Source organism: Ptiloglossa arizonensis, chromosome 6 (assembly GCF_051014685.1).
Source record: "Ptiloglossa arizonensis isolate GNS036 chromosome 6, iyPtiAriz1_principal, whole genome shotgun sequence".
NCBI classification, from domain to species: Eukaryota; Metazoa; Arthropoda; class Insecta; order Hymenoptera; family Colletidae; genus Ptiloglossa; species Ptiloglossa arizonensis.
The window spans coordinates 11,372,589-11,388,093 of NC_135053.1; the positions used below are offsets into that span (position 1 = coordinate 11,372,589).

At 44.0% G+C, this 15,505-nt stretch overlaps 1 protein-coding gene across 1 annotated transcript in view; it reads left to right on the forward strand.

Moving 5' to 3' along the window:
• LOC143148032 (UPF0489 protein C5orf22 homolog) overlaps window positions 1-15,505 on the forward strand; it is a 476,738-nt gene that overhangs the window by 117,367 nt on the left and 343,866 nt on the right. Inside the window, exon 3 of the mRNA XM_076313877.1 lies at window positions 14-208. Within this exon, the coding sequence (XP_076169992.1) occupies window positions 14-208 (195 nt within the window). The remainder of the gene's footprint in view (window positions 1-13; window positions 209-15,505) is intronic.

A 15,505-nucleotide genomic window follows, 5' to 3' on the forward strand; every position in this document is an offset into this window, starting at 1 on the left:
ACTCCTGTTTCAGAGAGACGATTTTACCGCAATCAGTTCCGCGTTACGTCAGTATCTACCCGAACGGGACACTCCCTACATTCTCGACATCGACTTGGATTTCTTCAGCACCAAGAATCCTTTCAAAATGCTTCACGATCGAGTAAACCTCTACGACAAACTCGCTCCCCTGTACGCTTTCAAGCGACCGGACTCCGCGGATCCTGAGGTGAGTACGAAGAAATTAATACATCTCTTTGAGAACGCAACCCTCTCGACTTGCTCGAGAAGCACAACGATATTTTTCAATATTACGCTCCTCTGTTTCGTAAAAACTACACGTGTTGCAATTACAAAGTAGAATAGCCTTCTTACAGAATAACGGTAACTTTTCTTCGATATCTTCGAGCCGATCGTTAACGGTTACGGATGCATTAATCATATGCCTAAATCGACTGTGACCGACTTTCTCGTAACCGAAACACAAACCGCAGAATCCTTTCGAGATAACAAACATAATGCGCGTGTACCGTTTCTGCACTCTGAGCTGCAGTTTGGTTTTAACGAAACAAAACCAATCGAGTGATTATCTTACTCGAAGAATCAGAGATTAGCCATTTGGAAGATCGATCGACACCGTTTGCACCAAAATTGAAACTTGAAAAAACAAAAACGAGCTTGGAAAGATACTCGAAGAAACGAAAACGATCTTACTCGAATGCTCCGATTCGAGTTCGTTCGAAGACCCGTGTTATCGAATAATTTCTCACTGGTTCCTCTCGAATTTTCGCAACACTTCGAGATAAATATTCGATTCGAACGTACGATCGAACCTTCAAAAGCGACACCGGTTCGTTTCTCGTGACGGTAGAAAATCGTACGAGGTAGAAAATTGTACGGTTGAAATACGATGACGAGGAATCGGGCGAGCGCAGGACGGTTTTCGCAACACTGTGGGTGTACGATAGATCGTGGAGTCGTATTTGAAAAATGTTAAACACGCGGCTCTCGTATCGTGCCTCTATCTATAAAGCGCCCCCGGACGCGGCGTACGAATAAATCCCAAAGAACACCCGTTCGTAATCGAATCGAACAATCACGGTCGCCGGGGACAAGAAAACTCGAGTCCGTAGGAGAACACGGTCCCCGTTTACGACAATAGTTTCTAAGCCGGCCAGTTCGAACTAGAGGTGAATTAAACGCGAACAACGAGCCCCCTGGCGAAGACGGAAATTCGCGATGTTGAGAGCAACGTGGAGGGGGTTGAGGGTGACGGCGAGGGGGTGGAGCGGGGTGTACCGGCAACGAGCGGAAGATTTGCGAATAATTAGGTGGGCCGACAATGGCCAGGGTCCCATGGCAGACCGGATACACAATGTGGCCTGCCACCAGCGGGATAATAGACAGAGAAGAACGACTCTATGGGGTTTTAGGATTCGACGGACATAATGGCACTGGCCCATTGTCTACGTAGCTGCAGACTGCCAACATCCGCTTTCGAGGGCGGCTATGTCGGCTCATCTGCATGCCAGCCTTCAACCCTTCGAGTGTTTGGTTTCCAGCATCGAAGATGCAAATTATCACCGTGATCCGGTCGGCGTTCGATTGCCATCGATCACGTGAAACCGGGAAATACGTTGCTGCGCGAGATCCTGATCGGTGCATTGTTCTTAGGAAAGAGGAAGCGTCAGCGAGCGAGCGAACGAGCGAACGAGCCAAGGGATGAAAGGGACGGAGCGGGGTGATTAGCGTTGCGGTACGCAGAGAGTAGTGTGTTCGATGTTGCACAAATTTCAAGTGGCTCTTTATGCATAATACATACACCGGGATACGAATACGGGGTGGTCCTGTAATTTTCGATAGGAACGGGGAGCGAGGGGTGAGGTTCCCTGGCTCGAACTAAGACTTGGAAATCGAGAACGACGAAATCATTTCTGGAGCATCGTTTTCGAGAAATTTTAGAATCCACGTATACCTAACTAATTAATTTCACTTTTAGTGGGTGATACATTGTTGTTAGTATCTTTACCTATTAACGGGAAGACACTAATTTTAGCATGTTCCTCGAGTTTTCTTCGGCCCACTGCGTCTCTGTAATACATTGTTTTTCTATGATTGTTTTTGCATTTCCTTGAATCTCTCGTTGTATTGGAAACTAAGTGGGTGATACATTGTTGTTAGTATCGATCTTTACTTATTAAAGAGAAGACACTAATTCTAGTATGTTCCTCGAGTTTTCTTCGGCCCACTGCGTCCCTGTAATACATTGTTTTTCTATGATTGTTTTTGCATTTCCTTGAATCTCTCGTTGCATTGGAAACTAAGACTATCACAGTACTAACAATGATCAATTTCAGCGGTCGCTGAGCTATTTTTAAACCGAGTCTGGGGAAAAAATGGAGCGAACAATATGAACATGAGTTCATTTTGCTCAACAGATAATAATTACTGTACCCACTCGTAAAAAAAGTGAATATTATAAAATTGAAAACAGGAATACTACACGTTCGAGACATTCTTAAACCGAAGACTTTGAGTGCAAGTGAAAGTATATTTTTCTATAAAAGCAGCTGAATTAGTAATTTCGACCGATTGGTAAATCTAATGTTACAAAAGAAACGATGTGTCACAGAGAATCGAATAAATAGCACATTGTACGCAAAATTAAAACGAGTGAAAATTTCCAAACCATTCACAACATAGTCGTTCAATACTCTCTACAAAAGTCAAACTGAGCATCCAGGTTCGAGTGTCGTTGGATGTTCGAACGGTTAAAAACCCACGAGCACGATCAACTAAAGACCCAGTACGATCTAAAATCCCTGGTACACATCGTCCCCGAGGCGTTAACAATATTCCCTCCGTCTTTTGGCCATTGACGAGGCAAAAACCCATCCGAACCGGCGCGGTACATCTCGCCGGGAATATTCCGGTGTATAATTGACGGGTGTTAGTCGCCGAAATGGCGTCCTTCGTTCGCATACGTAGCCCTGTAACGGTCCTCGGTCCCCGATATCTTTTCCCCGAAGACGTATTCTCGTTCTCACGTGTTTCCATCGCGATCCAAGCGTACCGATCGGGCAACCATCGAGTGGAAATGGTCTCTCGAGATCGTGGCGACGCGTTGGAAAATCCCCCCACCGTGGGATCCTCGCAAGGTGCGTGGCCACGACGGAATACGTATCTCGGTCGTCGTTATGCTAATCGCTCGGTCCGGTTAAATGTGTGTCAGCTACTGGCTAGAGCGGGCCGGTTCACCGGGAGGACACGAAATCTCCTCCTCGCGGGTCGTGCGTAAAAAATCACGAGATAGAGAGAGAGAAAGATAGAGAGAAAGAGAGAGATACCAGCGCATATTTCTATGGCGGTATGGCTTCGATCTAATGTATGCGGGACCGGCGGCGTGCTACCTGTCTTACCCTGAGAACTCGGCGTTGCATTGTGATTGTAATCGCCGGCTGCAGGTCAGCCCGCGGCCTAACCGGGGTCAGGGTCATTCTTGAATTATTTAAATTACGCAACCCGCCCGCCCCTCCTCCTCCCCATCAGCCCCCTCCGTCCGTGCCCCGTGGAAGACGCGCGACGCGATCGTCCGCGATCTTTTGTCGGCTCGAACGCAGCCGGCGGGCGAATATACGCGGGGCGGGGTGGCCTCGGGGGAAAGACACGGGTTACCCTAAGCGCAGAGTTCGGAATTTCGATAAGGAAACGCAAACGTACGCGCCGATCGGGATTTAAAGACTTCCGAGAACCGTTTCGATCATCGACGGGAAGATTACCGAGTAACGGTCCGCATGGTGGAAACGCGTGTGCATGGGAAAGAAATTTTTAGAATGGACCACCACACCGTGCCACGGTGCACGCGAACCGCTGATGGCGATCACGGGGAAGGGGGTCGATGCGCGGTTGTTATTATTCTTGTAAGTTCGATTATGCAGGATCGCGAGAATCGAACGAGGAGGGACACAGGGGAAGCGGGAACCTTGAGTTTCGATGGCGAACGGGAGAAATAAGAAAGAATGTGTAACGTGGTGTACGAGGTGTCACGTAGAGATTAGTAACATTCGTCCTTTCGACCTTGGATTTTCTCGAGGTCAATGTAAGTTGAATTTTTGGGGCATTTTGGTCGAACTGAAACGAAAATATAATATTCTATTCGAAAAAGATACGACATTGGTACGATCTTGGTGTATTTCCTATGTAGAAAATGGCGGTAAGAAACTCGTTACATTTTTGAGAATCTTAACTTGAATCTTTGATCTTAGCTACGAGCTCTACCAGTCGACCAAGTGTATACTATAGTTTGAAACACTGTTCAAATTCCATTTTTTTACCATCGAAATAGGAAACGAATTTTCTACAAAGTTCTTCTGCCACGTTCCATCATCGTTAATTCACGATCTATAAAAATAATAAGAAAAATGTGCAACCACTCGTACGAACCTTCGTTATCTTCGATCTTCTTCGTTCTTTATCACGGATGGTACAGCCAGATAAATTCGTGTCTATAATTTCTAAATATTGTACCCAGTTTCACTCTTTATTCGACGAAACAGGGGACAAATGTTCCACGAAGTTCTCGCACAACGTTCGAGGGATTAGATCGAATTGTGTCTCGATCGTTGTTAATCCACGGACCATCGAAGACGCGTTTGAGCGATCGACGTATTGAATTCCATCGTTCATTGAATCCGTTCGTTCCGATTCGTTTTCTCAGGGTCAAAGTCGCGATGCCCCACCGAGATCCCTGCGAAAGAAGAAATAACACGAGCGGGGGGTCCAGTATGCAAAACGGGCCCGTTTTCTGGCCTCCTTGAATATTGATGTGTAGCCGGGTATGCAAATGAGCGTGAGAATGCAGCTCGTGCCGGATGGTGACGCGAATAGACGAACCGGAAGTAAGCTAGTACCCCACCTTCTCCCTCTCGCGACGTGCCCTTTCTTTCGTCGAGGTCGAATTATAGTCGTTGACTTTCCTTACCGGTGTCGAGCCACGAAGAAGAGCAACGCGATTTATCAAATCATTTTTTAAATATGCAATGGATCAATATCGAAGGAAACGATGGACAGAGGACGCATCGAGAGTCTTAACTTTGTCACAATGGGACAATTCTTTCTTATTTTTCTTCGTTGAAAAATGGTTGCAATTTTCACAATCGTTCGTGATGTGTTTCGAAGAACAATTTTGCAATTATTCGTAATATTGCGTAGAGACGCAACGATCGGCACATGTACGTTGAAAGCAGCGATTCGTTTTTAAATATTCTTAAAAACAACGAAAGATAATTCCCTTCTCACGTCGAAGAGGTAAAATTGTAATTCGAATTGGAGAGCGGAAGCGAGTGAATTTGCGAAACATGAATTGTATCGACTTCAATGGATCACCTTATCTCAACACGTTTGAAATGTAACGCGCTCTAATAAATGCAAACTAGGACCTACGGTAAAAGATAACGTCGAAAATGATAGAATTCACGTCCTGCTTAAATTGATCAAAGAAACGCGGATCGTCGATCGAATAATAATAAGAAGAAGAATATTTTAACGTTCGTTAATAAGCAAGGAATTGTTGAGCGACAACCTATATTTAGAACAAAAATATCAACGTAGATTTCGGGTTCCAATAAATTTATAAATACGTGAAATTCGAGTTTTTCAGAATAGGTTTTCGTTTTATACTTTTACGAAAGATCCTTGAACTTCTCTAAATATATGCGTTAAATTTTCAGAAAAGTCATCGTAATCTTCTTTAACTTGTCAGTTTGTGTTAGAATCGACGAATTGCGTTTAAACGGGCCAGTTGTAAAATTATATTTTCCATTCGTAACGTTAAGCGACGAAATACGAATTAAGAAGCCACTTCATGGAATATAGCTTGGATTCGGTCGAAAAAGCAGGAAAGCAGCGAAATAGGGTGAATGTAATTTTAGATACGGATTTAATACCCTTTCAGACGTTTCATCGTTTCGAAATTTTCAATTCCCCGAGGAAATTCGTTAATTTGATCGAACAACCGTTCTGCTTTTACTAGACGAGCCGGTCGATTTTTATATAGTCGATAACTCGCGAATGAAACCGGTTTTCGATCCTTTCTTGAATTTTGATTGTTCCTTGTAACATACACGGAAGAATTGTACGTATCTCGGTAGCATCTGTTTAAATTGTTTCAAAGATTACCGAATAATTGTCGAAAAGAAGAAACGTCGCGCTTGAATCTTGCAAGGTCGTTATTTTACCGAAGAAAATTCATAAATACGCAAAATTCAAGTCTCCCGGTCATTGGACCCGTTTCGTACCACTAGTAAACATCGTTGAAATTCTTTAAATGCACAGAATAAAATGTTGACAAAGAAACGCTGTTATTATACCGTAGAACACCATTGTTAGCAACATCGGTATGCAGGAGAAATCTCCTCCGTTTTCGTCACGCGGAGAATCTATATCTCACGATTCTCGAAAACGGTGTCTCAGAATCGGAAACACGAAACGCAACGCGAAGTCGTTACCATCTACGCGAATTCTTTCGCGAACCACGCTCACTGAAATCGTATTCCAGGGAGGAAGCATTTCCACGAAGCGATTCGACGTTGGAATTCGAAGAGCAATAACGCTGCCTTCGCGAAGATTTCGTCGTTTCCGTCTCCCGGTTCTCTGCACCCCCAGCCCCTACCTTTCTCCAATTCCCCTTGTGTTCACTTAACGTCGTTTACCCCGTTGAAATATCTGTACGGGGCTCCGAGAGCCTTGGAACAGGACAGAGACAAACAACGTGGAATTAAATATACAATAAAGCTCGCAGGTCCTGGACAGCGAAAGGGCGTGGTGGGGGTTGGAAAGGAAGCGAAACTGCTTTACCGACCGCGTGGTTCTAGCCGGCGTTTCCACCCCCACCATGGCAGTCTGCTACCCGGCCGCATAAATAAATCCAATTGGCTCGAATAAAATGTACGAAACGAAGTCGCGCCAATGGCCGGGTGTGTATTTTATTTTCTCTCGTTTTCCTATCCAGCCCCGTGTCGAGCCGCCAGCCGGCTGTTTCCTCTCTCCTCTCTTTCGTTGCCCAACCCTCCGTACGTCGCTGTCGTAGCGCCGCGGTAGGATAATTCAATCACGACTTTTCACGGATTTCCCATCGAAGGAAACACGCCGGTTACCCGCCGGAAAGATTTCCTTTTCTCGCTCTCCAGACCGCCAACGCCTTTTAAAATAGTCGCGGACTTTCTTTTCACGGTTATCTCCATCCCTCGTCGTTCTACGTTTCTTCCCTCCTCTCGATGAATTTCGCGTGGTCTTGGAAACGACCACGCGAACTTTCGAGCGTTTCACACGCGGATGTTCCCGATGCGAGTATTCGTGTTCGTTTCTCGACCACTTCTGCGAGGAGACACCTTTCGTCGTTCGGAGGTCGCATATCGTTTCACGGATTCCTCGCGAAGACACGTTCGAGGTGAACGGAAAACTTGAATCGATGTGCTTTTCCTGTGACACGATTCTTCCTCTGTGATTGTCTTTTGTGGTCGATTGGCCGCGAGGAGTATTGTTGGCTCGGGAAACCTGATCGTAACTTTGCGTCGAGGAATAATCCACCCCATTGCGACGATTGTTAAATCGGAGAATGCGTAACTGGGTAATTACGAAATACGATGGATCATTGGTGCAGGTTTTTCGAGAGACGTTGAATTATCGTTGAGAGTTTCGAGACATTGGATCGCGCATTTTTCTCAAAATGTTGCGTCACTGTTGCGAGTTTCTCGAATATTGGATCGCTGTAGAAATCTCGAGGAAACGTTGACTCGCTGATGGGAGTTTTTCTCAAAACATTGGATCACTGGTACGAGTTTCTCTCGAAACTGTACAAGTCTTGAAACACATTGAGCCACTGGTACGAGTTTGACGGAAAACGTGACTCTTCTTCGTCAATCTTCGATAGATGAAAATTGAAAAAGAAATTACAGACGTTCGTACGAAATTTTATCGCCAGAACTATGGATAGAACACGCTGCTGGTATTTCGTTCGAAGGATTCGATCACACGTTGTACAACCCGGTGCATCCACTGAGCAACATAGTCTCGTGCTCCGTGAACTACAATAATCACGAACCGCGATGTTCGCGTGGAAATGATCTCGGACAGTTCGTTCGTTCGAAGAAGGCGCTTGCCTCTTTAAAACGAACGAAAGAAAACTGGATCGCTCGGAGGGAAGATTTCTTCATTGACAAGGGGAATCACGTTGAGGTAGGTCAATCACGTAATTACCCTCTCCTCGCGGAAGTCCCCGGGTGCTCGAACTTCGGTTTCGATGTTGGCGGCCCTTCTCAAGGTCGCCCTTCATCCCCTACAATTAAGCCCTCCGACAATTAAATCGATAATGCCGCGGAGGCGCCCTCCGCCGCGACGTTTACGCGTATCGCGTAACGAGCCTCACCCTTCCCGCTCGTAACGAACCACCGAAATTGCGGCACGTTGTCAAGATCGGACCCCGATCGTCTTTAATAAACGTTAACCGCGCTCCGTGTGTAATTTTCGATCGACCGGCACGATTCTTCCGGTACCGATCAATGGTTTCCGATTACGAAAATATTGGAAGGCTACCGACGACCGAGAATTTTCGAGAAACGCGGAGGGTCTCGCGAAAGCATCTCGTGGATCTCTCGAGCGTTTTTTATTCACCGTGGGCGGCGAGAAATGTTTTTCGTGAACGCGGGCCTGGAAATCGAGGTTGGAATTTGTTCTTCCAACGAAATAAAATTAACCGTTCGGATGTTGGAGACTCGGTCCAATCACTCGGACAGATCTTAGGGATTGTCGCGAAACAGTGTTTTGTAAGTGGAAAAAGAATTTTTCGTTAGCTGTATCAACGTGGTTGTTTCCATTTTCGATTAGTTTCTTCTTATCAACCCCTTGGACTACGATCGGTACTTGTGTGCACTCGGTGGATTTGCGGTAAACGCCTATAGGAGTTTAATCTGCGTCTATGTTCGATACATGAGAAGGTAATCCGTACACAGCGTGCGTTTTGAGTTCGTTTACGGGTTAATCCGATATTTGAATATACTTTTACAAATGGTAATGTCGTCTATGCTATTGCAGGTTTATTTAGTATATTTTTATCAAATGAATTTATTCCTAGTTAGTGTCCTAAGAATTTTCCAGTACTGGAGTATTAGGAGGATTTTAAAGAGACTGACGAGTTCTTGCCCTCAATTTCCACATTGTACTTTTGTACGCAACATCGATCGATTTTCGAACTCACGGGACAATTTTTTCAAAAATTCTCGAACACTTTCGTTCGACGTTCCACCAAGGAGTACCACACAGTTGTGTTCCAATGATACTGCAATATCATCGAGACCTCAACGTCTTCAACAATAAATTTCATTCTCGAAAACACTTCATCCCCCAATTGAGCCACTAATTATCAACATACTAGTGAATTTTACTCCAATTGTTAAACCAAAGCAAACAAAAGATCTTTCCTTCGTTTCGTGAACTTGCTTCCCTGTGAAGAATGCATCGCATAAATCTCTAATTCGAAATGAAATTCGTGAAAAATTCCACTCGAGAACAAGATCAGTCCGGTTCTTTAACGTAGATTTCTTGAAAAATATTCACGAATTTCCGCTCGGGAGTCGAAGAGGGAAATTGATAACGGGCGACGAGTCTTTGGAAAAACCGGATAAGAACCGACACCGCCATCTGGTATGGATGATAAGAACGAAGGGTTCCTTCGCAGTTTCCGGATAAGCCGCACGCTCCGGGGGTGACGTGACGAGCGACGCCGACGCCGACGCCGACGCCATGTGTCCAAAATGGCCGCGGATCGTTAAACGGTCACGCGCAAGCTCCCCAGGGGGTGGCGGGACAGGGAGGGTTGGTTTTAGGGGTGTCCTCGCTTCTTAATAGGATCGAAGAATAGTTACGACGTCAGATCCACGCAGTTACGCGAAACACTGTCCCAACATGCGTTTCGACGAATACGCAAATACACGGGGGATGATGACTCACAACCCTTTGAATCTCTCGTTAGAGGACATCGGAGTCTCGTGAATAACGCGTGGTGTACTCGAAAATGCGTTCCGCTCGGTGGTGCGTTAATTGATTCTCGTTGCAAAATACGGAGGATGTTAACCCTCTCGTTTTACGCTTTTTTTTCTTCTTTTTTTTAACGACTCGCATCGAAATCGATCGGTGAACCGCCGAAAGAACAATATCAATTTTAAATCGAGGAAAAATCACCGATGTACATTTTCGTTCGCGATACCAATTTTTTTAAACCGTGAGAGCACGGGCAACAGAGGTTCACGCCTCGTGCAACAACACTACGGCAACGTTGTTAATTCCCTGCGCCCTTTTAATATTCGCTAACTACGAAGCAAACGTTAATTCATTACGCGGCACGGACGCTAAATGGAGAACTTTCATATCGAAGATAATAGAATACATATAGATTCGAATATTAATCGCTCTGTGCGCGCAAATACCTATCAGCAAACATCGCGGATATACCCTTTATTGAAAACCGAACGAGCTCTCTCAGCGTTTACACATTGTTTAATCGTCGAAATACAATACGAGCGTTTCCATAAAGCCAAAAGCGGAGGCTCCATTATTTCGGGTTTTTCTCTTCTTTTTTCTTTTTTTTTTTTTTTTGCCCTGTCGTGGACCCAGCAAATTGTTTTCTCTTGCATGCGAAAAAGCGCACCTCTTTAAAAAAAAAAAAAAATAATAATGGCACGAAAAAGTTGGTACCTCTTGTTATCGGTCGTGAACATTGAAAGAATTGACATTGAAAGGCGCTATTTCATTCGTGGAAATTCGCGGCGCGAAGAGAACTTCAACGATGACTTAATAGACGCGATTTGGCGCGCGATGGAAAAATGTTTTCGAATGTCGCGGGGATGTCCATTATGGCGGTGCATCGATGTCTCCACAGTTTTAAAAATCGGTTGGTTACGCACAGATTTTACCGTACACTGTCCGGTATCTTTCACCTGCGCTATTTAAATAATTATCGCTATGTAAGAAACAAACCTTGCGTTCAGTCGCTGATCTAATGAAACAATGACATTCAATTTTTACTAATAGAAGAGGAAAGATTGAACACGATCTTCGCGAAATTGAAAAACTAATCTTCGATATGATTTCACCTATCGAACTATTAAAATTCTAATTTGGCGTGTTTAACATTTAGAAAATCGTTTATTGATTCTAGATTGAACATTTGGACTTTGGAAGTCATTCTCTCGAACAACATTTCTGCTGCACTTTCATATCTAACATTAATAGATTCGATTCGAGCATTGAAACTTTTGTGCCTAATTAAAAATTCAAAATTACTATCCGTTCGTTATTACACGAACGCTGGATCTCCATTACTACTGAAGTTATTACCTTAAAAACTATCTCATAGTCTTTTCAAACGCTACCCCTTACTAGCTACATATTCCAGTCCAACGTTCACAAAGTCACCCCATGCGTTGAAAAGTTCAATATCCGTCTAAAAATCCGACACCATAGTTCGTTCTCTATCCCACAAACTCTAGGTTTCCATTGCAAAGAAAGTTATTAAAACAACATTCTGCTGCACTTTCATCTCTAACGTTAATAGACTCGTTTCAAGCATTGAAACATGCCCAATTAAAAATTAAAAATCACCACACGTTCGTTATGACACTAACGCTAGATCTCCATTACTACAGAGGTTATTACCTTGAAAACTATCTCATAGTCTTCTCAAACGCTACCCCCTACTAGCTACATATTCCAGTCCAACGTTCTCAAACTTACCCCGTGCGTTGAAAAGTTCAATATCCGTCTAAAAATCCGACACCATAGTTCGTTCTCTGTCCCACGAACCCTAGGTTTCCATCGAAAAGAAGGTTATCTGTCCGCAAAATGTTTCGTATCCTCCCTCCCGATGCTACCCGGTAATTTGCGTCTGTCGCGCGTTCAGTTTCTAACGTTGGATGACTCCAGCCCCGTGCGTCGTTGGTTCAACGACCGAGAACGCTCGTTAACTATCAGCTGACGCATTATCATCGGTCTCGATGACAAAAAGGAAAAACCAGATCGCGGGTAGGCACGGTCCGGGAACAGTTGGCTGGACACGGCCACGATCGAAACATTGTGCAAGCAACGAGGCTAGGTGCTCCGGGCTCGTGCTTTGAACCGGAAGCTACCACGGAGATCCAAAGGGTTCGTTGACCGGGCTGTTATGCCTCTCGTCGACCTGGCCAGGGTCATCGAACTGGTCATACGCCAATTCTTCGATACAAAGGTGAACATCAATCCGCGAAAAGGGGTAAACGCATCCGGCGATGGCGTGTTCGCGCTTCTCGCGTAGACCCGTGTCGCACGCTTCTTTCGGCGGGCGCGTGCCCTCGCATGCCAGTAATTGCAAGTGTTCACTTGCAGTTTGCACATGTCAAATGCGCGCTGCAGTTGGACGTCGGTTGCCGACGCCATCTGATGCCCCTCGAATTTCGGGGCCCGAAAGGGTTTATCGACCACGACTCTGTCGTTCGATGACACCGATCTAAGGGATGGGGGGAGAATCCACGAAATTTCTTACTTTTCATCCGCAATCGAAACTGGCTTACCTCGGCAACGATTCTACCGCAACGAAAATATTAGGTTGTTCGGAAAGTGATTCCGTTTTACAAAATGGAGGGTGTGTAATTTAATCAAATGTTTGTACAGTCTAAAAGAATCGTGTTTCATTTTCATCAGAAAAATAACGAAATGACTTTCCGAACATGTATTTCACTTCTCGTATGTCTCTCGAGAAGGATGATTTTCTATCGTGCAATGTTTGCTCCCTCGTAGGATCCGCAATTGTGAAAATTGAGAGTTAATTATCATTGTAAGATGTTAAATACGATTTTTGTTTGCTTTTTCGCGTGTATTGCTCGTTAGAAGTATTTTGGAGCAAAGCAATCTCTCGGTGGTGGAATTCCTCGACTTCGCTTCTCGATGTTGTCGCTGTCTTGATTCAATCGTGCGGAAATCTTTGAAAATTTCACGCATCGAGTAATTACACTTGGAGCGCACCGTGGATAATTTCTACTCGAGAAAGAGACTCGGCGCAGTATTCGAGTGTCGTTACGCAAGCTTTCCCGTAGTACGGTGGATGCAACGTTAACGAGTTGTACGGTAAATTGCAATAGGCATTCAGTTTGTTTCGATGTTTCACCGGGCATGGAATAGTCGTTCTAATCTCGTTCGTGTACATCGAACGTCGCTAGAAACGAAGAAACCTGTCCACGAATTCCTCGCGATCGGTAGTTCTTTCTCTGGTCGAAGATTTCAAAATGGGGAAAGTAGTAAGAATTTTTCCTTAAAAAAAAAAAACAATACGCGCGTAACAGTTGTTCCTCGCAAAATATTAGTTCGGAAAGTCATATCGTTTATTTTTTTTGGTGAAGACGACACGATTTCTTTAGAACGTATAAACATTTTCTTAAATGATATATTCTCCATTTTGGAAAAGGAAATGACTTTCCGAACGACCCGATAAGATACACGCGTGTTTGGTAAAATCAAGACACAACGAGAGATCTCTTATCGGCCATCGATGAGCAACTCGGCTACCCTTGGAGAAACTCCCGTACTCGTTGGCTGTGATTATGTCATTAAACTAATTAGAAGGATATGGAAGGTTTGACATTTCGTTAAGCGATCGTTAATGAATGTCGAATCACGTCATGCATGAGAATAGAAAAGATCGTTCTGTTTGTCTCGTGCTTAAAAGACCGATAGATATCTACGACTATCTAAAGACTTGATTGCTAAGGCAAGTCGTTGGATTCCTGGTTACCGCATAATGAGAATTCCTCGCTGATTACGAATAGTTATGTTTAACAATTGATCATTATCGATGACAAACGTTACGTTTCGTAATGAACGAGATTATCGAACGAAATGTCAATTATTGGCAATCATACGCGCGAGGTGCGTGTTTATCGTCAATTTAGGACGGTAGCCTACGACGGGGCGAACCTCGTTCATAAAACGCTACGTGACTCCCGGACGATGCACAGTTGTCCCGTCACGTTCTATTCGATCCGTCGGTATTCAGTATTTTCAGGTATACGGTACTAAGTATCCGCCACGATGCGTACATTCTATTAATAGACTTTCACTCGTAATGTGTTAACGACGTGTTAAAAGCTTCGTCGTGTTATCGGCTACCGCCATAAAATCGCGCAGCATTCGCTATAAAGGCGATAAATGTCGAGTTTCAGAGATTATTTACTCAGGAATCCGTTGTAACGTATCATTTATTAAGCATTAACTTCACGGAGGTTTCCAAGTCCTGCCACGGGTGTAGATTTATCTACACTTTGTTGCGAGCATTCGAATGCCACGATCTCGACACGTCGCTCGATCTTTCCGCACTCGAGGAATTCGACGTTCATACGGTACACTGATTTTTTAACGAAAGTTGCAAGATGTGTTACGCGGTGATAACATCGTTGGGGCTGCGCGCAATATTTCCTATCTGTACGAGAATCGTTGCGGAGAATACACATTGTCGAAAAAATCTTTTCCATTTTGCGTGTATTTTACAATAATTATTTCTTTCTCGATCTAAATCTCAACAGATTCAAACGATCGCGAATGTACGAATGGTTCTTGGATTTTTATTTTTCACCAGAGATGGAGAAAATTTCGTTCCATTAAAGGTTAACGGTTAAATTTTAACGAACGGTTATATTTTAATTTGTCCATCGCGAGATATTTCGTTTTATAATTAAAACTGTTATTTTTATTAAAAGAAGAAAAAAAAATTGTGCGAAACTTTCATCCGGATGAAAATTTTATCCTCTGTTTTCCACAGAGCAACATTGTTGAAATAGGTCTACACGAGAAGAGAATTTACACATTGCAGGGACAAAGTAAAAGCCGTACAGAAAGGTTGCCTTTCTAGAATTTAGAAAGGATATTAAAATTCTTGAAATATTACAATATTCTATACAACCGCAAATGTTACATCAGGGCCTCCCTTACTGTAAGAGTTTGAAAAAATCGTTTCTCCTTTTGTTTTTTACATAAAGAATAGGATTTGAAAAATATGTCTGCAACATTCCATACTAGAATTTTGCTATCGTAATGAGTCTATCGTTCGAACGAAGTGACGAGTCAAAAGTGACTCCGGTGCAGTCCTCGAAGGGTTCTCTAATTCGTCGCCAATGAAATAATGATTATTTATTACCGAATAGTCACTAACAATCGATATTATCGAGGATCCATTACGGCGATTAAATCGATCGAAGGGTTATCACCTCCGTTGCCGATGAAATAATTATTATTTATTATTGAATAGCCATTAGTAGTCGATGTCGTCGAAGATCCATGGAGGCAAATAGATCGATCGAGTGTCGAGCGGAACGCAGATCCGCGAGGACCATTGCGCTCTATTTCAAGGCGTGCCAGATCCGTCGCGATAAAAAGCGCAGCGCGCAGATGCAGTGATATCCTATTAACCCGTTGATGCGCAATAACGCACGCATCGACGACCAATAAA